Source organism: Balaenoptera ricei, chromosome 3, assembly GCF_028023285.1.
Source record: "Balaenoptera ricei isolate mBalRic1 chromosome 3, mBalRic1.hap2, whole genome shotgun sequence".
Lineage (NCBI taxonomy): Eukaryota > Metazoa > Chordata > Mammalia > Artiodactyla > Balaenopteridae > Balaenoptera > Balaenoptera ricei.
The window spans coordinates 174,805,332-174,828,870 of record NC_082641.1 but is presented as its reverse complement, the minus strand read 5'-3'; the positions used below and the strand labels follow the sequence as shown (position 1 = coordinate 174,828,870).

Sequence of the window (23,539 nt, the reverse complement as noted above, 5' to 3'; positions counted from 1 at the left end):
GAGCGAGGGGGAGGGTGGGAGGAGGTGAGAATGGGGAGGTGATGGGCAGAGCATGCAGGGCCCTGTGGGCCGGGAGGATGACTTGGGCTTGTGCTCTGAGTGAGGTGGGAGCCACGGAGGGTCCTCAGTCCATGATCTGACTGAGGCTGTTACAAGATCCGTCAAGGAGACCAAAATCTCTACTCAAGTAGGATTTGGGGTGATTCTGTTTGTTCATTCATTTATATTTTCTAAAGTTTGCCTCCAAACAGTGTCTGTTACTGGCATAGTTTAAAATAACAGAGAAGTCAATATTCAGTTTTAACTACTGTTAATATCTTGGTATATCATTCTGACCTTTTTTGTCTATATACATACAGTAATCAAAAGTTAAACAGCTGCCTTTAAAAATATATATATGCACATTGAGCTGTTTAAAGTATCATTGAAGCATGATCTTAACGTATGTGTTGTCCATCTCAGTGTGCCCAGCATTCAGTGATTTATGAAACTGTTTCCTTATTTGGGGACACGCAGCGTACTCTCAGCTTTCCAGTGTTAAAAGTAATACTGGGATAGGCATTCTTGTCCTTCGGTTTTTGGGCCAATCTCTGCTATTTTCCTTAAAATAAATCCCTAGCAGTGAATGATTTGGTGGGAGGGCGGGTGCATCTTGCAGCGGGTGGTAGACACTGCCAGGTTGTCTCTGCCAAGGCATTTGCCCCGTCTGCTACGCATTGAGGTGGGGGGGGTCCCTTTTCACCACACAGTCCACGCAGAGCATGTTGGGCCTCATAGGCAGACAGTGTCTCGGTATCGTTTTGGTTGCGTCCCCTTGGTTTTCACCAAGCCCCCTTTAAAGTTTCGTCTCACTCGGGGTGACACCACGGCAACTCCTGTCCCATAGTCAGTCTACTCTTCTGTGTGCATCCTGCAGGAATACCTCAACAGCATTCTTCAGCACGCCAAGGATTTCAAAGAATATCACAGGTCGGTCACAGGCAAAATCCAGAAACTCACGAAGGCGGTGGCCACATACCACGCCAACACTGAGCGGGAACAGAAGAAGGAGAATGAAAGAATCGAGAAGGAGAGAATGCGGAGGCTCATGGTACAGTTGGCCATCATGACCCGGGTCCCTTCACGCGGGTGCTGGGTGTCGCAGGCATGGGGGCAGATCAACCGCCCAGGGTTATGCCGGGGCATTTTGGTGCTCAGAGTTAGAGGCAGGACAGAGAAAGAAGGGGCTTGGGTTTGGGAGTCTGAAAGACCTGACTCCAGACCTTTGCCCGGTCACTGACCATTGGCGACTGCATGACCTCAGCTGGTTAGCTGGCTGCTCTGTGCTCTCTGGAAGGTGGAGGTGGCACCCCTCCTGGTGGAGGAGCCGCCGACGGTGTGAGCCCGACCTCCCACCCCACCCATCGCGTCTGACCATGTATTTTTCGTGGAGGGTTCTCTGACCAGGCCGATATTGAAAGGCATTGCTGAGTGGACGGGGCCACGTTAGTACGAAGGAGAGTCCCTGCCCTGGTGGGGCTCGTGCTGGCCCTAGAGAGACAGATGCCCAAGCGAGACAGACAAGATAGTTTGGGGTGGTGAAAAGCGCACTGAGGAGAACAAAGCAGGGCCAGGGAGTGGGGATTGACTGGGTGTTACGGGCAGAGTGGGTGTGACCCACGAATGCGGAGATCAGGGGAAGCACCTCCCAGCAAAGAGGAGCTGAGGGCAAAGGCCTGAGGCGGGAAGAAGCCGTGTGTGAGGCTCAGCCAGCGGCCGCTGGAACAGCGTGGCGTGGGGCAGGGTGAGGTTGGAGTCCGGAGGCAGCCATGCGGGGCCTTGCAGGCCACGGGGAGGGCTTTGGATTTAATTCTGGCCACGACGGGGAGCCGAGAGAGGCTGTAAGCTGGGATGCGGGTGGGGGGCGACATGATCCGATGTGTTCTCAGAAAGCCGGGGCAGGCAGTCTGTGGGAGAGCGGTGGCTCGGACAAGGTGGAGAGAAGGGTTGGGATTTGGGTGTGTTTGTGGACATAGGGGACAGAGCTTTTAAATGGCCCCTGGCAGGACCATGTCTGTCCAGCAGGTCCCCAAGGAGCCTGGCCCGGGGTGGGAACTGGGGAAGTTCTGAAGGGGAGTCAGTAGTTATGTGAAAGGTGTGAATATAGCACAGCCCTGGGTGTGAGCTCAGCGCTCCCTACATGTGGGTCTGGCTGCTGGTTAACAGCAGCCCCGCGGGCTTCTTGAGTCTGGTTTGCCCGCCCTGGGTGCTGGTGGACGAGCGTGTCACGGGCACACGCCATAACCGCGCGCTTCTGCAGGCCGAGGACGAGGAAGGGTACCGCAAGCTCATCGACCAGAAGAAGGACAAGCGCCTGGCCTACCTCCTGCAGCAGACGGACGAGTACGTGGCTAACCTCACGGAGCTGGTGCGGCAGCACAAGGCCGCCCAGGTCGCCAAGGAGAAGAAGAAGAAGAAGAAAAAGAAGGTGCGCCCCTCGGTGGGACTGGCGTGGCTGTGTGTGCGTGTGTGCCTCGGCCTCCCCGGTCGGGGGGTGACTGTGTCTGTCTTTCCTAACAGAAGGCAGAAAACGCTGAAGGACAGACACCTGCAATCGGACCCGATGGCGAGGTGAGGAACCAGGGGTTTCTTCTGTGGAAATGCCAGCCCAGCCCCGGAGGTTAGGTCTATTTCATCCTTAAAAAAATTTTTTTTTTCCTTCGAAATTATAAAAGTATATGACAATGGTAAAAATCCACATAGGTCCCCTGCCACACTCCACCCTTCCTCACTCCCACTGCCCAGAGAGAACATTGTTTACTATTGGGTGCGTTTCCTTCCAGAGCTTTTTCTATGCACGTGCTGTTATTTGTTTCTCAGTTTTCACTTTAAAGTTTCAGGCTCACAGGAGAGGTGTAAGAACAGTGCAGAGAGTTCCTGCATACTCTTCACCCAGATTCCCACTTTTCACGTGTCATTAATTTTTCCTAAACCATTTGAGGGTCAGATGCACACGTGAGGGCTTTTTACCCCTCTGTGTGTTTCAATGTGTACATCCTAAAAGCAAGGCTGTTCTTTTCCACAACCGTACAATGACCAAAACCAGGAAATGAACATTGACGCAATACTGTGATCTAATTCACAGCTCTTGTTAAGGTTTCACAGTTGACCCTCCAGTGTCCTTCACAGCAACAGAAAACCCCGAAGTGACGCCGGGTCCTTCTCCGTGCGTCATATCAGGAGTGTGTGGCGTAGATTTCTTCCCCCACTGGAGATACTGACCTTGAGCCTTTGGTGGCCGCCAAGCTGTCTCCAGCTGTAAAGATTAAGTACCTTGTGCGGAGATACTCAGACTATGTAAAGATAACGTGATTCCTCAAACTTTCATCGGCTGTTTCAGCATCTGTTGTCTTTGCCTGTATCAGTTTTTGCCATAATGGTTACAAAATGGTGATGTTTTTTCCCCCGTCTTTTCTTCTGCATTTATTAGTTGACTTTCTGCAGGAAGGAAAAGCCTTCCCTTCTTTTTTATTTGGCTTGTTCATAGTTTGGCAACCCTTGGTACTGACTCATGGATTCTTATTTAGTTTAATGGATTTACTTAGTTTAATCCTGCACTGTTACTATGTACTTTGATGCTCAAATTGTTCCATTTTGGGCCAGTAGGAGCCCCTTCACATTGGCTCCTGCCTGCTTTTGATGTGTCCCCGTCGTTCTTTGAGGGGTTTCTGACTTCCTTGCATGTGAAAATGGCCCAGGCTCATCTTCTGCTTTCTCTGGCCGAGTCCTGGACTCGGTCATTTCTCCAAGGAGCCCTGATTACTTTAATCAGAGAAGAATATTTGGAAACCATCATCTAGATGTGTTCGTTGCTCCTGAGTTGTCATTGCTTCTGGGCCCTCTCAGTGGACAGATCTAGGAAACAGATGTGTGTATGCACACACATCTGCTTTGCTAGTTATATATATTAAAAATACTGAGGTCACACTGATACTTCCAATTCTAATCCAGTACCATGGGGTTCATTCTCTCCTTTTCCCTGTCCACGTTATAATAGCCCAAAACCTGACACCCGTCTGCCACGAGATAGGCCCTCATTTCCTCAGTCCTAGACCGTGCAGGAAGTACATTCAGAATAGCTAACATGTACCCCTCTGCAAAAGAAACCTCCTAGCTAGGGGCTTCCCTGGTGGCGCAGTGGTTAAGAATCCGCCTGCCAGTGCAGGGGACACGGGTTCGAGCCGTGGTCCGGGAAGATCCCACATGCTGCAGAGCAACTAAGCCCGTGCACCACAACTACTGAGCCTGCGCTCTAGAGCCCTCGAGCCACAACTGCTGAGGCTACATGCCACAACTACGGAAGCCCACGCACCTAGAGCCCATGCTCCGCAACAAGAGAAGCCACTACAGTGAGAAGCCTGCACACTGCAACGAAGAGTAGCCCCTGCTCCCCGCAACTAGAGAAGGCATGCACGCAGCAATGAAGACCCAACGCAGCCAAAAATAAATCAATAAAATAAATAAATTTATAAAAAAATAAAAGGAAAGAAACCTCCTAGCTAGAGGTCAGTGTTGGTCTGAAGTTGAAAGTACATGCTCCAGATACTGCATTCAGAAGATTAGTTCTCCCCTTGTGCCCCCGTTAGTGAGGCTCCCCCCAACCCTTGTTGGTTTTATTTATTTACTCCTCATTTCTTTATTTAGTGTGTGAAATACTAGCCTGGTTCCAAAAGTCAGAACCATGCAGTGAGGCCCACTCAGGGGTTGCTGTCCCCACACACGCGTCTTTGCCACAACACTCCTGTCCGCCTCCTCTCGGTTAACACACTAGTGTGAAAGAAGACTGCACAGTGAGGTGTAAATGCAAGGTGTGGCCTTTACCACCTCCTCCAGCCCCTCCTCAGTCTCCCTTCCCAGAGAGAAACCTGAGTAACCTTCGGTGTGTTTGCTCTGGGACCTTTTCCGTACCTGTGCCTCCAGGTGGTTTTCTTTTTCCCGCCTGGTATCTTAGTCTTTCCAACTTAGCTCACATACACTTACCTGACTCTTTCTAATGCCACCGTATTAGAGAGGTGGCTAGTGCTTGCTTCTCTGAATTATAAATGTAATACTTCTAGGAAAAAAATGATAATGATAACATGAAATGTAAATGTAATGATAACATGAAAAGTAGAAGCCCCCATGGTGCCTGTTCTCTCACAAGCATGCATGTTGATCCCTAGTTGATGTCTCTCTCTTTATCTTTCCAGAAACCTTTATGCTTATATTCTCTTTGTTTTGTTTTGGGACCATTTGGGTCAGTCTACACATAGCAAGACTTTTCCTTCTTAGCAGGTATCTTGGACCACTTTCCATATCAAGCCGTTAGTTCTTTCATTTTATTGTATTGATGTACTAGGATCTCTTTCATTGTTCAGATTGATAGCTATCTAAGTTGCTTCCCATCTGTAGCTGTTAGATCCTGCACTGAGCAGCTCTGATGGACCACCCTATATCCCCTCCCCTATGGGTGGCTATTTCCATTGTTTCCTTTCTTTCTATCCCACACATTGTTGTAATGAGCCCCCTTGTACATTACCTTTTGATGCTCTCTTAGCTGGGCTGCCATAACAAAACACCATAGCCTGTGTGGCTTTTTTTTTTTTTTTTTTTTGACCACATGGCACACGGGATCTTAATTCCCCGACCGGCGATTGAACCCGCACCCCCTGCAGTGGAAGTGCAGAGTCTTAACCACTGGACCTCCAGGGAAGTCCCTTTTGTTTTTTTTTTGTTATTGTTTTTGGTTTTTTTTTCGGTAGCCTGCGTGGCTTAAACGGCAGAAATATACGTTCTTATAGTTCTGGAGGCTGGAAATCGGAGATCAAGGAGCAGCAAGGTTGGTTCCTGGTGAGGACTCTCTTCCCGGCTTGTAGACTGCTGCCTTCTGGCTGTGTCCTCACATGGGGGGAGAGAGAGCAAGCTCTGGTGTTTCTTCTTACAGGGGCACTAATGCCATCCTGAGGGCCCCACCCATATGACCTAATTTAACCCTAATTACCCCCCAAGGGCCCCATCTCCAAATACAGTGACACTGGAGAGCTGGGGCTTGAGCATATGAATTTTGGAGGGGACACAGTCCAGTCTGTAGCAGATGGCACGCTTTTTCCTCTTGACCTGATTCCCAGAAATGAATGACTATAGTGATTAACTCAAATAATATTCTTATTTCACATGATTTTATTTGAAACGTTGTTGAATTTTTTTTTTTTTAATTTTTATCTATTTATTTATTTATGGCTGTGTTGGGTCTTCGTTTCTGTGCGAGGGCTTTCTCTAGTTGCGACAGGCGGGGGCCACTCTTCATCGCGGTGCGCGGGCCTCTCACTGTCGCGGCCTCTCTTGCTGCGGAGCACAGGCTCCAGACGTGCAGGCTCAGCAATTGTGGCTCACGGGCCTAGTCGCTCCGCGGCATGTGGGATCTTCCCAGACCAGGGCTCGAACCCGTGTCCCCTGCATTGGCAGGCAGATTCTCAACCCCTGCGCCACCAGGGAAGCCCACTGTTGAATTTTTTAAGAGAAATGTGGGCTGGCATTTTACTACAGTGCAAAGCCTTCACACGGCCATTTGTGGCTTTCAAGGGGGAGGTCACATCACAGGAAAGCGTGACTCGGGGAATTCTGCTGGGGAATCACTGCAGCTGCTCATCCTGTTCAGTAACAGGAGCCATCACTTGATGATGGCTGCTGATTGTCCTTGTTCTCACCCAGTGGTTCACAGCCTTGGCTGAACATCAGAATCAGCTGGGGAGCTTTTGAAACCCAGAGAGGCCCAAGCCTCACCCTAGAGCAGTTCTGTCAGGATTCTGGGGGTGGGGAGGTCCCGGCATCAGCACCGTAACCGCTCTCAGGAAGGACTCAGGGGTGCAAGTCACCGATTGAGGCAGCCTGCAGAGCTCATTCGTGGGGCGGGGGTTGCTGTTCCCCTCCGTGGTGGGCCACTTTAAGGGTGAGATTTTAACCTGCATGGAGACTAATCTCTGCTGTGGGTCAGTGTTGATGCAGGGAGGCGTGGGAGGTATAAGTTCCTGGTAGATGCAAACAAAGGTTTCCATCCTCATCCTCGTCCTCAAGGTTTTCACCAGGAAATGTGAAGGAACTGATGAAGGGGTAAACTTCATCCCAAGTTGATATCTCAGGAAATCGAGGAATTCCATATTTGTTGCTACAAGGAAGTTTTATTTTTCAAATATTCTAGTTAGCTGTTTAACAGAAAAGAATGAGGACCCTTGTTGCAGTCTACAGTACAATATAAATTGAATAACTCAAGGGCCAGAAGAATGGGAATAGCGTAGTCACTTGGGTAAAAAAGGAAGGAGTACGTAAGTCCGTGTTCCTTATGTGTGGAATTGATCTGGGAGAACACAGGAGAAAATGATACTGGTGGCGCCTGTGAAGAGAAACCGTCGGGCAGGGGGATAGGGAGGGAGAGTCCACACTCTATAATCTTGAATTTGAACTATATGTTACCTATTTGAAAATTAAAACGTGGATATCAGTTACTTCCAAGAAGCAACTGTCATCAGTGGGTTATATATATATTTTTACTGAATTGTTAATATGCAGTTAACCCATCTCCACAACCACTGGTCACATTGGTGTGCCGTTTTCTGGGCGTGGAGTTGGGAGGGCACTTCCCCAGTTGGCCATGGTTAGCGGGGCGCCCAAGGTATAGACTGTATGGAACCTCAAGTCACACGTGTGACTCTTTTTCAGCCTCTGGATGAGACCAGCCAAATGAGCGACCTTCCGGTGAAAGTGATCCACGTGGAGAGTGGGAAGATCCTCACGGGCACAGACGCACCCAAAGCAGGCCAGCTGGAGGCCTGGCTGGAAATGAACCCGGGGTGAGTGGGGCTTCGTGTTCCGGAGGCAGCCAGGATCCTGAGTCAACGGTCGGCCTCATTCCAGGGGAGCTGGCAGCTGGGGGTGATCCTGCTTACATTTGGAAACAGGCCAATTTGCTAAGGAAAGTGAATCATGCTGGTTCTGGGGAGATTTATATTAAAATGCTGGGGTTTTGTTTTTAGGTATGAAGTAGCTCCAAGATCTGATAGTGAAGAGAGTGGCTCAGAAGAAGAGGAGGAGGTAAGAGTTCATTTCCTGGCTGTCGAGGCCCACAGTGCTGTGTGGTGTGACCTCTACCCACAGGAGGCACAGTGATCCTCTCCCACTCCAGCCAGGCATCGAATCGGGCAGGAGATAGGCACACGGGCAGGGGGCAAGGCTGAAAGTTGGTGCTTTAGAGCTGCACTGTCCAGTACCGTAGCCTCTAGCCACACGTGACTGTTTCCACTTTCACTTAATTAAGTAAAATGTAAATGTCCTCACTCATGTGTCCTCAGTTGTACGGGCCACATTTCAGGCGCCCAAACAGCTCTCCCTTCCAAAAAATATTGGTATGAAGTAGTGAGCATGAAATCATATACATGTTGGCCCCTTGTAATCTGTTCTTTGGCAGTGTTACAGATGGTTGCATTTATTGTGTATGTTCTCTAAATCATTTAATTATGCCACGTTATGGTGATTTTTGGATGTTTGCTGGTTGACAAAGCTCTGATGAGAGCCTTGTTCCTCTGTCTGTCCTGGGTGGCCTCCTCGGGAAGGGTGACTCAGAGGGAGCCCGGGGCTGCAGTGTCCGAAAGCAGGGCTCGTTTTCCACAGTTAGCATCCAGAAGGGTGCTGTCCTGCACTCCCCCTTCAGCTGGGGTAAGAGTGTCTTACAAGGCTTTTAAAAAGCTTTTGCCACCTCCATAAGATTTTAAAAAGGGAATTTTAATGGGCAGATGTTTGCTTATGAAGGTTGAACATTTTTTCAGGTGTTACTATTTAGATTTCTTCTGTGAATGGTTTGCTTCATTTGCCCATTTCTAATCAGTTGTGTTTTTTAACTGGATTTTTAAGTGTTCTTTATGTATTTACCCCAGCCTGAAATCAGCTAGGTGTTTACCTATATCTTTCTCGTGGTTTTTCCTCTTAGCTCTTCAGGTCATTTGGAATTTATTTTGTGTAGGGCTTGAGATGGAGCCCTTTTTTCCCCTCCCCAGTAGTAGCGTTAAGCCAGTTGGTATACTCTTAGTCCATCCCTTCCCCACTGATCTGTGATATTTTAAGAAACTAATATTAAAGACACACTGGTGTCTTTTTAGGGTCACATGTTCAGTTTCTTTTTTCTTTTATAATTTATTTTTCTGGGTTTTATTTTATTTAATTTATTTTTTTTAATTGAGGTATAGTTGATGTACTGTTCAGGTTCTTTTAAAGTTCTAATAATTCTTAGACCAGTAACATTTTGTTGTAATTTTTTAAACAGCTTTATGGAGATATAATTTACATATGTAAAATGCACCCACAGTAAGAGTACAATTCAGTGATTTTTTTAGTGAATTTATAGAGTTGTGCAATCATTACTCTACACCAGCTTTAGAATGTTTCTGTCACCCCAAATGACATCTCACCCATTTACAGTTTGTTCTCGCTACCTCCTCCAGCCCCAGGAAACCACTGGTCTGCTCTGTCTCTATAGATTTGCCATTTCCGGAATTTCACATAAGTGGAATTATACAACATGTAGTATCTTGTGTCTGGCTTTTTTTACGTGGCATGTTTTTGATTTTCATCCATGTTGTCTGTACATCAAAAGTTTGTTTTACATTGCTAATTATTAGAGAAATGCAAATCAGAACTACAATGAGGTACCACCTCACACCGGTCAGAATGGCCGTCATTAAAAAGTCTACAAATAACAAATGCTGGAGAGGGTGTGGAGAGAAGGGAACCCTCCCATGCTGCTGGTGGATGTAAACTGGTACAGCCACTGTGGAGAATAATATGGAGTTTCCTCAAAAAACTAAAAACAGAGTTGCCATATGATCCAGCAATCCCACTCCTGGGCATTTATCTGGACAAAACTATAATTCAAAAAGATACGTGCACCCCTATGTTCATAACAGCACTATTTGGCAGCAAGGTCCTACACTTAGGGAACTATATTTAATATCCTGTAATAAACCATAATGGAAAAGCAAAAAAAAGAAGATATCCTATGCTTTAAAGCTGTAGATTTAACCCTTATATGCATATTTCCAAACCTATCAAACTCAACTTATCAAAATTTATGATTAGATATGTACATTTTACTCTAAGTAATTTCTATCTCAATTAAAAAATATTTTAAAAATAAATGTGGAGAAACCATTAATAAAAGTTAAGGTCTTAAAAAAAAAGTTTGTTTTATTCCTGAGTCATGTTCCATTGTATAGATATACCACACTTTGTTTATCCATACACCAATTGGTGGGCATTTGTGTTTTTTTCCATTTTCTGCTATTATGAATAACATTGCTGTGAACGTTCACATACATGTCCTTGTGTGGACATACGTTTTCATTTCTCTTGGGTAGATACTTAGGAGTGGCATTGCTGGGTCATATCGTAAGTTTATGTTTAACTTTTTAAGGAATTGACAAACTGTTGCCTGAAGTAGTTGTACCTTTTCACAGGTTCCAGTTTCTCCATATCCTTGTCAATGCTTGGCGTTATCGGTTCTTTACATTATAGCCATCCTTGTGGGTGTGTAGTGGTATCTTGTGGTTTTACTTTGCATTTTCCTAGTAAATAATGATGTTGAGCATCTTTTCGAATGTTTATGCACCATTCAAATATCTTCTTTGGTGAAAATCTGTTGAAATCTTTTGCCCATTTTTAATTCGGTTGTTTGTTACCTCATCACTGAGTCGTAAGAATTCTTTATATATTCTTGATACGTGTCCCTGATCAGATATATAGCTTGCAAACATCTTCTCCCAGTCTGTTTGCCTTTCTTTTCCCTCAGTGATGTCTTTTGAAATGCAAAAATGTTTCATTTTGATGAAATCCGTTTATCGATGTTGTATTTTATGAATTGTGCCTTTGGTGTTGTATCTAAGAACTGTTTGAAGTCACGAAGGTTTTTCTCTTATGTTTTCTTCTAGAAGTTTTATATTTAAGCTCTCACATTTAGGGTCATAATTGAGTTGATTTCTGTGTATGGTTTGAGGTACAGGTCTAAGGTTTTTTGTTTTTTTTTTTTTTGTGCTATGGATAGCCTTCTTACCCAGCACCAGTTGATGAACAGACTCTTCTTTCTCCCATGAATAGTCTTGGTACCTTTGTGGGAAATCAGTTGACCATAAAATTAAGGGTTTGTTTCTGATGCTCAGTGTTTTCCGGTTGATTAGTATGTCTGTGTTTGTGCCACTACCACACTGTCTTGTATTACAAGTTTTGAAATCAGGTAGCGTTAGTCCTCCAGCTTGTTTGCTCCATTGGCTATTCTAGGTACTTTGCATTCCCATGTACACTTCAGGATCAGCTCATCAGTTACTACAAAAAGGCTTGCTGGGATTTTTATTGAGATTGTGTTGAATATACAGATCAGTTTTGGGAGAATTGCGTCCTAACAATATTTAGTTTTTCAGTCCATGAACATGAGATGTCTCTCTGTTTATTTTGATCATCTTTAATTTCTCTTAGCAATGATTTGTAGTTTTCAGAGTATAGTTTTTGCTTTTTTTGTTGTTAAATTTATTCTTAAATATTTTATTCCTTTTATGCTACTATGAATAGGATTGTTTTCTTGATTTTATTTTTTGATGTGTTATTGCTATTACATGGAAATACAATTTTATATGTATATTTTTTAAATGTTAATCTTGTGTTCTGCGTACTTGCTGAACTCATACTGGTAATTCCAATAGGGTTTTTTGTTTGTTTGTTTGATTCCTTAGGATTTTCACATGCAGGATTATGTCATTCATAAATAACCATAATTCTTCAATACTTCTTCCTTTCCCCTCTGTGTGCCTTTAATTTCCTTCTCTTGCCTTATTGCACTGGCTAGATCCTCCAGTACAATGTTGAATAGAAGTGTCTAGAGCGGATATTCTTAGCTTGTTTTTGATCTTAAGGGTTATGCATGTGTGAGCTAGATTTTTTTTTTTTTTAAAGGGATAAGTACATTATTTATTTATTTATTTATTATTTATTTTTGGCTGTGTTGGGTCTTCGTTTCTGTGCGAGGGCTTTCTCTAGTTGGGCTTTCTCTAGTTGTGGCAAGCGGGGGCCACTCTTCATCGCGGTGCGCGGGCCTCTCACTATCGCGGCCTCTCTTGTTGCGGAGCACAGGCTCCAGACGCGCAGGCTCAGTAATTGTGGCTCACGGGCCCAGTTGCTCCGCGGCATGTGGGATCTTCCCGGACCAGGGCTTGAACCCATGTTCCCTGCATTGGCAGGTGGATTCTTAACCACTGCGCCACCAGGGAAGTACAAATTTTTACTGTATTTTTAAAGTTATTTTCTTTGTAGTTGCTCCAAGGATTACGATATGCATGTTAATTTATCATCATATGCTTCATAATACTAACTACCTTCTGGTAAAATATGGAAATTTTGTTCCAGCTTAGCTCCATTTGTTCTTCTTCCTTTGTGCTGTTATTGTCACATATGTTATGTCTATATATGTTATAAACCCAACAATACAGTCTTCTAATTAATACCTGATATAATCTTATGACTTAGTCTAAAGAAGGTGGAGAAGAAGAAATAAGGGAAAATATATTTATAGAGTCTTTTATATTGATACATGCATTTACCATTTCTGATGTTTTTTATTTTTCCTTATGGATTCAATTTACTATCACCTATCATTTCCTTTCAGCTTGAAAGACTTCTTTTTTTTTTATACCATTTTTTAAAATCAAAGTATAATTTACAATGTTGTGCTAGTTTCAGGTGTACAGCAAAGTGATTCAGTTATATGTGTGTGTGTGTATTCTTTTTCAGATTCTTTTCCATTACAAGTTATTGCAAGATATTGAATATATTGAAAGATTTCTTTTACCATTTATTATAAGGCATGTCTGCTAGCAACAAATTCTCTCAGCCTTTGTTTTTCTGGGAATGTATTTCTTTAGCTTTCATTTTCAAAGATAGCTTAGCTGGACATAGAATTCTTTGTTGACAGTCTTTTTCCTTTTGAATATGTCATTCCACTACTTTCTGGTCTCTTGTTTCAGATGAAAGGTTAGCTACTAATTATATAAATGCTCGTTTGTACTTGATGATTCATTTTCTCTTTCTTGCTTTCAAGATTTTCTGTTTGTCTTCGGCTTTTAGCAGTTTGTGAACTCTCTCTTTGTGTTTATTCTCGTTAGTGTTTGTTCAGATTCTTGGCTTGGTAGAGTCATGTTTTTCATCAAATTTGGGAAGTTTATCATTTCTGTCTTCTATTGAGACTCTGTATTTGTTGATTCATTCTACTTAAAGATGGTTTCCATTATTTCTTTGAACATATTTACAATAGCTTTGAACATATATGTAGTAATAGCTGCTTGTAAGATTGTCTTCTAAGTCCAACATCTGGGAACAGAGACAGTCTCAACCGACTGTCTTTTCCCCTGAGTTCGTATCACATTCTCCTCCTTTTTGTTTGTCTTGTAATGAATGTTTAGTGGAAGGCTGTTTTAGCCACTCTGGATTCTGACTTCCACCCCTGTGCGTTCTTTTTGGTGTTTTTGTTTGTTTAGTAAATTATCTAGGCTGAATCTGTGGAATGTTTTCCCAGGTTGTGTGCTGCCTTTGGTGTCTCTGCTCAGTTTATTGTTTTTGGTTTTTTCTCATTTTTAGTTTTAATCCCGGCTCTCTAGGAATGGATTGTGTTTCTTCATAACTTAGTAGTCTTCCAGTGACTGGGGAGAGTTTGTACTCAAACACCTTGAGCCAGTAAGGCTTCTTTCTCCAGCCAGTGGATCAGTGTGTGTAGAAGAACACATTCCAAGTTTGGGCCATTTTCAAGCCCACCCTGGCTTTTACTTTCTGCTGGGCCCTTTCTCCCTTTCTCGTTTCCTCTGTGCATGTGCACAGCCCTCAGCCAGTAATATGCTTTCCCCACCCATGGCTGAGGTCCTCACCTCCACTGACAGTGCTGCTGGCCCGGGCATCGTCCACTGCTACAAAATGACTAAGTCCCCATCAGCCTCAGCTGCCAGGCCTCATGGCTTGCCCACCCTGGGAGAGCTTTCACATCAGAACTGGGAGCTGGGGGTAGGAGAGATGAAAGCACCCCCAAGTAAGAAATCTACAAACTCCCACTCTTCTTACCCAAGGCTCAGCAGTTTTTTCAGTGTTAATGCTTCTCAGACTCCTAGTGCTCTGAAATGGTTGCCTGTGCTACTTTTGTCCAGCTTTAAAGTCACTTTTTTTTTTTTTTTAAATATAAGTCAGACCTCAGGCAGGGCTGTCAAGCAGCCCCACCTTTCTCCCCACCTATTCCCCAGGAGAACCAGGGGGAATTTTTTTTTTTTTAAATAAATTTATTTATTTATTTTTGGCTGCATTGGGTCTTCGTTGCTGCACGCGGGCTTTCTCTAGTTGCGGTGAGCAGGGGCTACTCTTTGTTGCAGAGCACAGGCTCTAGGTGCGCAGGCTTCAGTAGCTGAGGCGCGCGGGCTTAGTTGCTCCGTGGCATGTGGGATCTTCCCGGACCAGGGCTCGAACCTGTGTCCCCTGCACTGGCAGGCGGATTCTTAACCACTGTGCCACCAGGGAAGCTAAAGTCACCACCTAAAGTCACTTTTTGAAGGGAAAATTTGCTGACCCCTTTAAGTGGAATTAGCCAGGCTTCCCGTTCCTATTTTAATGCCCAGCATGGTAATATCAACTAGGATAAGTCTTACCGATTATGATTTTTTTGACCAAAATGTTTGAGCTGTCATTACCTGTTCATTATTCCAAATGATCTGTAAAATTATTTTGCATGCTCCAAAGGAAATCCCACTGGGTTTTGACTGGAATGATTTGACAGGTTAATTACAGATACTTTTCCTTTTTTTTTAGTTTTATAGCAGTTCCATTATACACACACATTTTGTGGGATTTATACCGCAATACAAGGATGGTTTAATATTGGGAAATGTATTTGTGTGTGTTTTTTCAATATGTCATACAAAATCCCCTTTATTATCTGCTCAGTAAATGTTGAAAAATCCTTTTAATGAAACACAACACTCATACTTAATATACAGATTTATAGAAAACCTCTTAGTAAACAATGGTGCCTGTTATCATCAGTCTTATTTGACATATTTTAGACATTTTGGCCATGTCAGTAAAGCTGAAAGTAAATCAAGAGCAATAAATATTGAAGGTTACCTATAAAATGTTTAATACCTAGGAAATCCAAGAGAAGGGAAAAGCTGTTTTAGTAGTATGCATTGTGTAAGGGGGGCTGGGTGCAACAGAAGTACAGAATACCCTGAGATGTCCTTAAAAAGAAGTGTCTGGACCCTGCCACGAAAACTAAAACTCATATACTGAGCAATTAAAAGAATATGCAAATAAAAAGCATGACGTGTTTTGGGATTGGTAGGAAGAGGGCACGTGGGTTGTAAAAACATCACTCTGGGGTGACCTGAGGGGACGCTGGCTTCTCTCTTGGTAGGAGGAGGAGGAGGAGCAGCCGCAGCCAGCACAGCCTCCCGCCCTGCCCGTGGAGGAGAAGAAGAAGATTCCGGATCCAGACAGCGACGACGTCTCCGAGGTGGACGCCCGGCACATCATTGAGTAAGGCATCCCTTCACCTGCTCCCGCTGCCTCCACCAGCTTCCTGCGAGGTGGCACCGGCAGAAGCCGTGAGAATCCCAGCTTCTCCCCGGACAGCACTGTCCAGCCGGCAGCCGTTGTGGGACCACAAACACCAGATTGATTTACTTCAGATGTCACTGATATCTGTAGGGGTTGAATGACGTTCCATCCATTCACGTGGCTCATCCTGTGTTTAAGAGACAGTCGGGTTTACCACAAAAGGCCGCCTCATGCTTGTGCTCCAGCCCCAGCCCTCCCCATCTCCTCCCTGGAAGAAACTGCTTCCAGCATCGTGTGTCCTCCACACGTATTTTGTGCATCAGTAAGCATGACGTGTATCTGTGTTTCTTTTCATTTGCCCAGGTGTATCTGGGGCACAGTGTTCTGCCCCTTGCTCCTATGTCTGTGCACACAGGGTGTCTCACTCCTCCACATCTGGCCGCGTGGCATCCCTGTCATGCTCTCACGTTGTGGCCTGAGTCTGGTGGTGGTCGTTTAGGTTATTTCTCATCCTTTGCCGTTGTAAGCACAGTTACAATTAACATACCAATTTCATTGTGCCTTACAGTACAGAGTTAATGGATACTCTTAAATAGAGCATTGAGAGTATTATGTATTACATATGCACTAGGTATGAAGGGAACCGCTAGAACAAACATACAGTCTTTGAAATCCATCAGAAATATATAGGAAAAAACCCTCTAAGCTAAGAAAACCCAGCTTACTGTGCAGGATTTGTGAGAAGATACAAAAACAAATACAGCATAAAACAATATGATAGTTGGATCACATATATCTGTCACATTAATAAAATGTAAATAGTTTAAAGTCACTTTTTAAAAGAATTCCAGGGAATTCCCTGGCAGTGGTTAGGACTCCATACTCTCACTGCCGGGAGCCTGGGTTTGATCCCTAGTTGGGGAACTAAGATCCCGCAAGCCTTGTGGCGCGGCCAAAAAAATAAAATAAAATAATAAAAAGAGGTATTTTTAATTAAAGAATTCTAGATTAGATTACAAAACAGCCAAAGTATAAATGATTCTGGTTTGTGCAAGGCTGTTGAGTGTACGTTTTCCCTTTAGACTCTTGAACTCCTGGTAGAGAGGGTGGGCCATGTGACCAGCCTCTGGCTAAAAGCAACATTCCTTCTGTGGTGTGACAGTGACTTGATTCCCATGGCACCCAGAAGTCTAGTCTTGGGCCCACCTGGATTAGTGTTTGCTGCCTTGCCTGTCCTCAGACTGTGCGGCCGCTCTTCGGCTTATCTTCTGGCTCAGGCCATAAAGCTGCTCTGCGGAGGTTTGTGTCAGAAGCACATTGTCACAAGTAGGAATGTGTGTCTTCACACGGCCCTTTGATCTTGCTCCCAGGAACGCCAAGCAAGATGTTGATGACGAGTACGGCGTGTCGCAGGCCCTCGCTCGTGGCCTGCAGTCCTATTACGCCGTGGCCCACGCCGTCACCGAGAGGGTGGATAAGCAGTCGGCGCTCATGGTCAACGGCGTCCTCAAGCAGTACCAGGTAGGTTGGAGGGGGCCACGTCCACATAGCGGTCTCGGCAGAGGGGTTCCCAGGTCGTGGGTGGCTGCTGAAGGCAGGCAGACCTGAGTTCACAGTCCACTCTTGGTCTTTGGGCAACTAGCTCTTCCCCTCTGAGCCTCGGTCTCCCCATCTGTAAAGCAGCAGCATGGTCTGACCAAGAGGAAATGAAATGTTGCAATAAATCAGTATCTGCTGGGTGCTTCTTATGTGCCAAGCAGAATAGGAGCACTTCATAGGCTGTTAGCATCTGAATTCCCTCAGCCACTCTGAAGTAGGTGCTGTGGTCCTCCCAATTTCATGGGGGTGGTGGTTGGAGGGACAACTGAGGAACAGAGAGGTACAGCGATTCCTCAAAATCACACAGTTTGGGAATGGCTGAGCCAGAATGGGACCCGGGTGTGGGCCCATGGGTGCTCAGTACATATTTCGTGGAGCTCTGTGCAGCATGAGGCAGCAAGGCAGGAGAGGTTAGCAGCCCTAGACTCGGTCCTTCCTTCTGGGAAATGGGGCAGCAGCCCCTCCTGCCAGCCTCTGAGGGTGAAGTGATGACGCCTCTGGAGCGTTAGGGTTAGGGTTAGGGTTATATATAGAGAGTGAAGTGATGACGCCTCTGAAGCTCTTTGTCAGGGTCTGGCCTGGAACAACCAAGAAATGGAGCTGCTCGTAGTAAAAAATCTTTTTCTTGTGGCCCCATATCCCAGGCTCATCTGTAAGCTCCCAAGAGGCAGCTGGTATATCCCCAACCAAAGGACACATGTCCCTGATAACTCAGTTTGGTTGTAACACCTGATCCCCAACTTCCCTTAAAAGAAATCTCAGAAACTCCGTGCTGATATCAAGTGCCAAAGGTGAATCCTGTGGCCAGTGGAACTTTCCAGAGACCAGTGTAATGAGAGAAATCAGAACATGGGCAAGACGTAACTTGCTTAATCTGTTATGAAAATTTCCAGATTTTCTCTGAAGACAATATTCTCTCTAATTGACTGTGTTTCAGAAAGCTTCACAAGCTTTGGAATCCTTTCAGTTAATCTTGAAATGCTGTTGAGGCAGTTGTTAGTCGTGTGGTGAACTCATCACCAAGTTCCCCTGAAGCCCCAACGCTCTCCTGAATCCAGTGTCACACGGTTGAGGGCAGGTTGGTCCCGGTGTGCTGTGTGGCTTGGTGTCAGGCAGTGACAGACGGACACTGTAACAGTTAGAAGCTTAGCTGTTTAAATGTGCGCCCAGAAAGGACATTTCATATACATCTCTCATTAGCACAGCAACCCTGTGATTTCAGAGACAGGATTGCTGAGGATGAGGCTGAGTGGGAAAGGAGTGGGCTGACTCAGAGCAAAATACCAAGTGAAGATGGCCGCAGGAGGTCCCTGGCTGGGGCAGAACTTGTGAGTCTCCGAAGCGTGGGGAACACCCCCGAACCCAACCTGGGCTTCAGTCCTGGCCGCTTCTCCTTGCAGATCAAAGGCTTAGAGTGGCTGGTGTCCCTGTACAACAACAACCTGAATGGCATCCTGGCTGATGAGATGGGCCTGGGGAAGACCATCCAGACCATCGCTCTCATCACGTACCTCATGGAGCACAAGCGGATCAACGGGCCCTTCCTCATCATAGTGCCTCTCTCGTGAGTGTGCCCACCCCAGGGGCCGCGAGTGCCCGGTGGGAAGGCCCCGCCACCCGAGGTCACCAGCAGCCCGGCCTGTGCTCAGACGCCTGTGTGTTAGTTTGCTTGGGCCGCCCTCACGAAAGACCGCAGCCTGGGTGGCTTAAACAATAGGCACTATTTCCCGGGAGGCCACAAGTCTGAGAACAAGGTGTCAGCAGGGCTGGTTTCTCCCTAGGCCTCTCTCCTGGCCTTGTGGATGGCCGTCTTCTCCCTGTGTCTTCACATTGCCTTCCTTCTATGTGTGTCTGTGCCCTAATTTCCTCTTCTTATGATGAAGTCATACCAGTCATGGATTAGGGCTCACCCCAATGGCCGTATTTTGACTTCATTACCTCTTTAAAGATTCTATTTCCAAATATAGTCACGTTCTGGGGTGCTGGGCACAAAGATGTCAACATACAAATTTTGGGGGGACACAACTCAGCCCATAGCCACCTGCCTCTGGTGTTAAGGCTCAGGATAGAAGAAGGGCAGGTGATGGAGTGCCCGTCCATGATCACTGTTGGGGCAGCTCTCACAGGATGTCCTTGGTGTCCTCTTCTGGCCCCACAATGAGCAAATTCCACACAAGCTTGTCACAGGAGTCAGATAACTGCCCACTAGAAGTGTGGAGTGGAGCCATTTGTGCAGACACTGTGTCCACTTACTGCTGGGGCACCAAGCCCTGTCGATCGTGTCCCAGCCTGGTCCAGGCACCACAGACGCTCAGGTGGCATCTGGATACCCAAACGGCGTCCAGAGGAGGCTCTCTCATTTACCACCTCTTGGTACCGTTGGTCTCTTCCTCCCAGCAGGCACCCTTCCAGGGGCCAGGATTCTTCAGGCCATCTGGGCATCCCTCTTCCCAGCTCTGCATGTGTCACAAAATGGTTCTCCTGTTCCCGGGTTTTTTCCAGAAGTCCCAGGACTGGCTGTCATTGACCCAGTTCAGGTCACATGTTAGGCAACAGTCCAGTCATGGGCCTGGGGGATGGTCTGCTCTGATGTGGCCAGGCCTCTGTGTGTACACTTGGCTTGGCCCTGAAGGGGAACCCCCTTTACCGTCGGCCCAGCGCTCAGGGGGAACCATGTCTGCCTCAAGTCAGCTGTCGAGGGGGAGGATGGGAAACCGAGTACTCATCCCTCAGCCCATGGGAACATGCCCTCCTACCTATAAGGTGGCCAGGCCTCCAGAGGCCACACACCCACGGCTGGGGGCCCCAGAACCCTCCCAGACTTCACCTCGAGAAGCTGATTTCCTCCTTCTGCCTTCTGTCCCTCATGGCGGTGTAAATCTGGCTGCCTTGGCAGGAACAGATCTTCATGGAGAGGGAACTGTTTCCACGGTGCGGCAGAAGGTCCCAGGCCGTGGTCAGACCCAGCTGCTTCTCTGCTTCCTGCTGCCCTTGCCTGTGCGCCGACTCCCTGCCCTCCACTCACTCAAGTCCCCTCCCTTCTGTTCAGCCTCCCAGGCGCGACTCCATCTCCACTGGAATAGCTCTGTCCAGCGTGCTGCTCTGCAGCCTGGGTTTGTCATTTTTAAATTTTCGTTTTGAAACGATTTCAGACTTACAAACAACTGCAGAAGTAGTGTAAAGAGTTCCTCTATACCTTTCACCCGGCCTCCCGCATCTCACATAACCTTAGGACAGTTTCAACACCAGGATAGTAACAGTGATTTAACAAATCATTGTTAACTGGTAGCGAATCTAGAGACTCTGTTCAGATGTTGTAGACTTCCCCACTAAAGGCCTTTTTCTGGTCCAGGATCCCACTTTGCCTTTTGTTGCCGTGTGTCTGTCATGTCGTGTCTGTGACAGTTCCTGAGTCCGTCTTTGTCCTTCATGATCTTGACACTTGAATCCTGGCCAGGCATTTGGTAGACCGTCCCTCAGATTGGGTTTGTGTGATGTGTCTTCTTTCTGGGATTCTGGCGAGAAACTCCGGGGTGGGTGCTATGCCCTTCTTGGGGCCTCACATCAGGAGGCACGAGCCCAGGGGATCCGTGACAGGAGAGCATCACTTCGGTCTTTCCTTACGTGGTGCCTGCGGGCTTCCCCACATAAACCTAAGAGTTTTCCTTTGTAATTTATAAGTAACTTGTCAGAAGGCGCTTAGAAGCTATATGAATATCCCATTTCTCATCATACTTTCGCCTGTAATTTCAGCATCCGTCAGGGGAGTCTCACCTGAAATGATGATCCCTCTGGAAAGTGCCGAGTAGTGGTTTTCTCTTTCCGTCATTCCTTCTACAGGTCTTGGAATTCCACTACAAGGCAGAGCTGTCTCTTCTCCCTTATTTAATTGTTTAATGGTGTAATTCTTCATAGAAGAGTTGGCTCATGGACACTATTGTTATTTACTTAGCTTAAATTGTCCCAGATTTGGCCCAGGGAGACACTTCAGATCGGTCCCTGTGTCCTTTCAGCACGTCTCTGTCATTGCATTGTGGTTGTTGTTTACTTTAGAATAGTATCAGATTTACAGAAAAGTGGAAAAGGTCGTACTCAGCTCCCATATACTCTCCCCAGGTTCCCCCTGTGGTTGATAACATCTTACGTGACCGTGTTACATTCGTCACAAGTGAGGAATCAGCACTGGAACATTACTAGTAATTAAACACATTACTATTAAGTAAACTTTATGTGGATTTCACTAGTTTTGCCCTAATTTCCGTTATCAATTCCAGGATCCCATGTGACATACATACATACATACATTTATTTATTCATTCATTCATTCATACATACATACATACATACATACATACCGGGTCTTAGTTGCAGCAGGCGGGCTCCTTAATTGTGGCTCCAGGGCTCCTTAGTTGTGGCACGCAAGCTCCTTAGTCGTGGCATGCATGTGGGATCTAGTTCCCTGACCAGGGATCGAACCCGGGCCCCCTGCATTGGGAGCACGGAGTCTTACCCACTGCGCCACCAGGGAAGTCCCTCATATGACATTTAGCCTTTACATCTCCTCAATCTTTTCTGGTCTGTGACCATTCCTCAGACTTGGTGTAATTTTGGTGACCTTGATGGTTTTGAGGAGAACTGGTCAGGTGTTTTGTAGGATGTGCCTCAGCCTGGGTCTGTTTGGTGATTTTTTCATCCTTAAATGGGATGGTGGGTTTCGGGACGAAGACCAGAAGTGAAGCACGTGTCTTATCACCTCACAAGGGGGGGCAGTTACTGTCTACATGACTTTTCACTCTTGAGGTTGACCTTGATCACCTGGCTGAGGTAGTGTGTGTCAGGTGTCTCCACTGTGAAGTTACTCTTTTTCCCCCCTTCCATACTGTATTCTGGAAAAAAGTCACTAAGTTCAGCCCACACATAATAGGTGGGCAATTAAGAGCTACCTCCTTGAAGGTGAAATCACTACATAAATTTTTTGGAGTTTTCCTATGTGGAAGATTTCTCTCTTCTCCCCCAATTGTGAATGTATTCAATCATTTATATCAATATGGACTCCTGGATGTTTATTTTATACATAGGGTTAAACTCCAATACTAGTTTATTTGTTGCTCAAATCATTCCAGCCTTGGCCATCAGGAGCTCTCAGTTGGCTGCTCTGTTCCTTTGACATGCCCCCATCATTGTGGGGTTTTTGAGCACTTCTTTGCTTTTTGGCACCCAAAGACGCTCTAAGCTCAGCTGGTACATTTCCCTCCCAGGCCTAGAACCAGCCATTTCTCCAAGAAGCCCTGGTTTCCCTTATTAGAAAATGGTCTTAGAAACCAAGACCTGGGTGCTAGGTGTGCTCCTTGCTTCTGGGGCGTCATTGCTTCTAGGCCCTCTCAGTGTGCAGTGCTAGGAAGTATATGTACGTGTACTGACCCTAGTGCACACGTGCTGACATGATTTGCGTCTGGTCATCTGTGTCTCTGTTTTGTTAAGTGTGACCATACTGCTGTCTTTGACTCAGCCGGGACCACAGGGCCCATTCTAGCCTTTCTCCTTGCTCGTGTGTTCATTCCCAGTGTGCATGTACAGTGCTTTCAGAATACTTAGTCTGTGAGGAACAGCCTTACTAACTAGAGATCCAGTTCCTTTTGTCCTTAGACTTACAGTTTCCAGCCAAAACATCTTTTCCAAGGTCACTTAAGTTGACTGCTTTCCCCCATTCCCTTCAGTGAAGTTATCCCGTGTGTTGATCTTCAGCCCTTTTCACCCTTGTGCTCCCCAGACCGGGGCCCAGTCTGTTGAGTGTCATCTCCAGGAGCCACCTGTGCCCTGGGGGATGTTTTCAGACTGTGAGTGTCCTGCTGTCCCATCCACCTGCTGGGGCGTGCTGCTCTCTGCCATGAGTTTGCTTGTCCTGCCTCCCTCTTGACCCCTGACTCTGGCCTGTCTCCTTACTTCTGCTCTCGACTCTCCCTCAGCTCTTCTGCCGCTCTGCGGAGGCCCCTCCCCCACCCCAGGCTTTGGCCCTTGGCTTCTCTCTCTCTTAGTGCCCCGACCTTCCCCCATTGCTCCCTGCAATAGGAACCAGACCTCAGTGACTGAACCAGGGCGATCTTGCTGATCCTCAGTAAGGGGAAGCCCACAGCCAGGTGGCTTCAAGCTTCCAGGACCCAGGCTCCTGCAGTTTTCTGCTCAGTCATCCTTAGCATGTGACCCCTGCCCCTAGGCTTTTACCCTCATGGTTGCAAGACGGCTGCGCTGCCTCCATCATCTCCTCTGGGTTCCCAGAATGATGGGCGGGGCCCAGGGCAGC

General features: G+C 46.4%; 1 protein-coding gene across 7 annotated transcripts in view; it reads left to right on the top strand.

Annotated features, from left to right (window-relative positions):
• SMARCA4 (SWI/SNF related, matrix associated, actin dependent regulator of chromatin, subfamily a, member 4) overlaps positions 1 to 23,539 on the top strand; it is an 86,957-nt gene that overhangs the window by 23,829 nt on the left and 39,589 nt on the right. For all 7 annotated transcript variants that reach the window (XM_059918394.1, XM_059918391.1, XM_059918397.1 and 4 more), the window contains 8 exons: positions 917 to 1,090; positions 2,300 to 2,467; positions 2,560 to 2,610; positions 7,735 to 7,865; positions 8,049 to 8,106; positions 15,497 to 15,618; positions 17,010 to 17,160; positions 18,639 to 18,802. In XM_059918394.1, the coding sequence (XP_059774377.1) occupies positions 917 to 1,090; positions 2,300 to 2,467; positions 2,560 to 2,610; positions 7,735 to 7,865; positions 8,049 to 8,106; positions 15,497 to 15,618; positions 17,010 to 17,160; positions 18,639 to 18,802 (1,019 nt within the window). The remainder of the gene's footprint in view (positions 1 to 916; positions 1,091 to 2,299; positions 2,468 to 2,559; positions 2,611 to 7,734; positions 7,866 to 8,048; positions 8,107 to 15,496; positions 15,619 to 17,009; positions 17,161 to 18,638; positions 18,803 to 23,539) is intronic.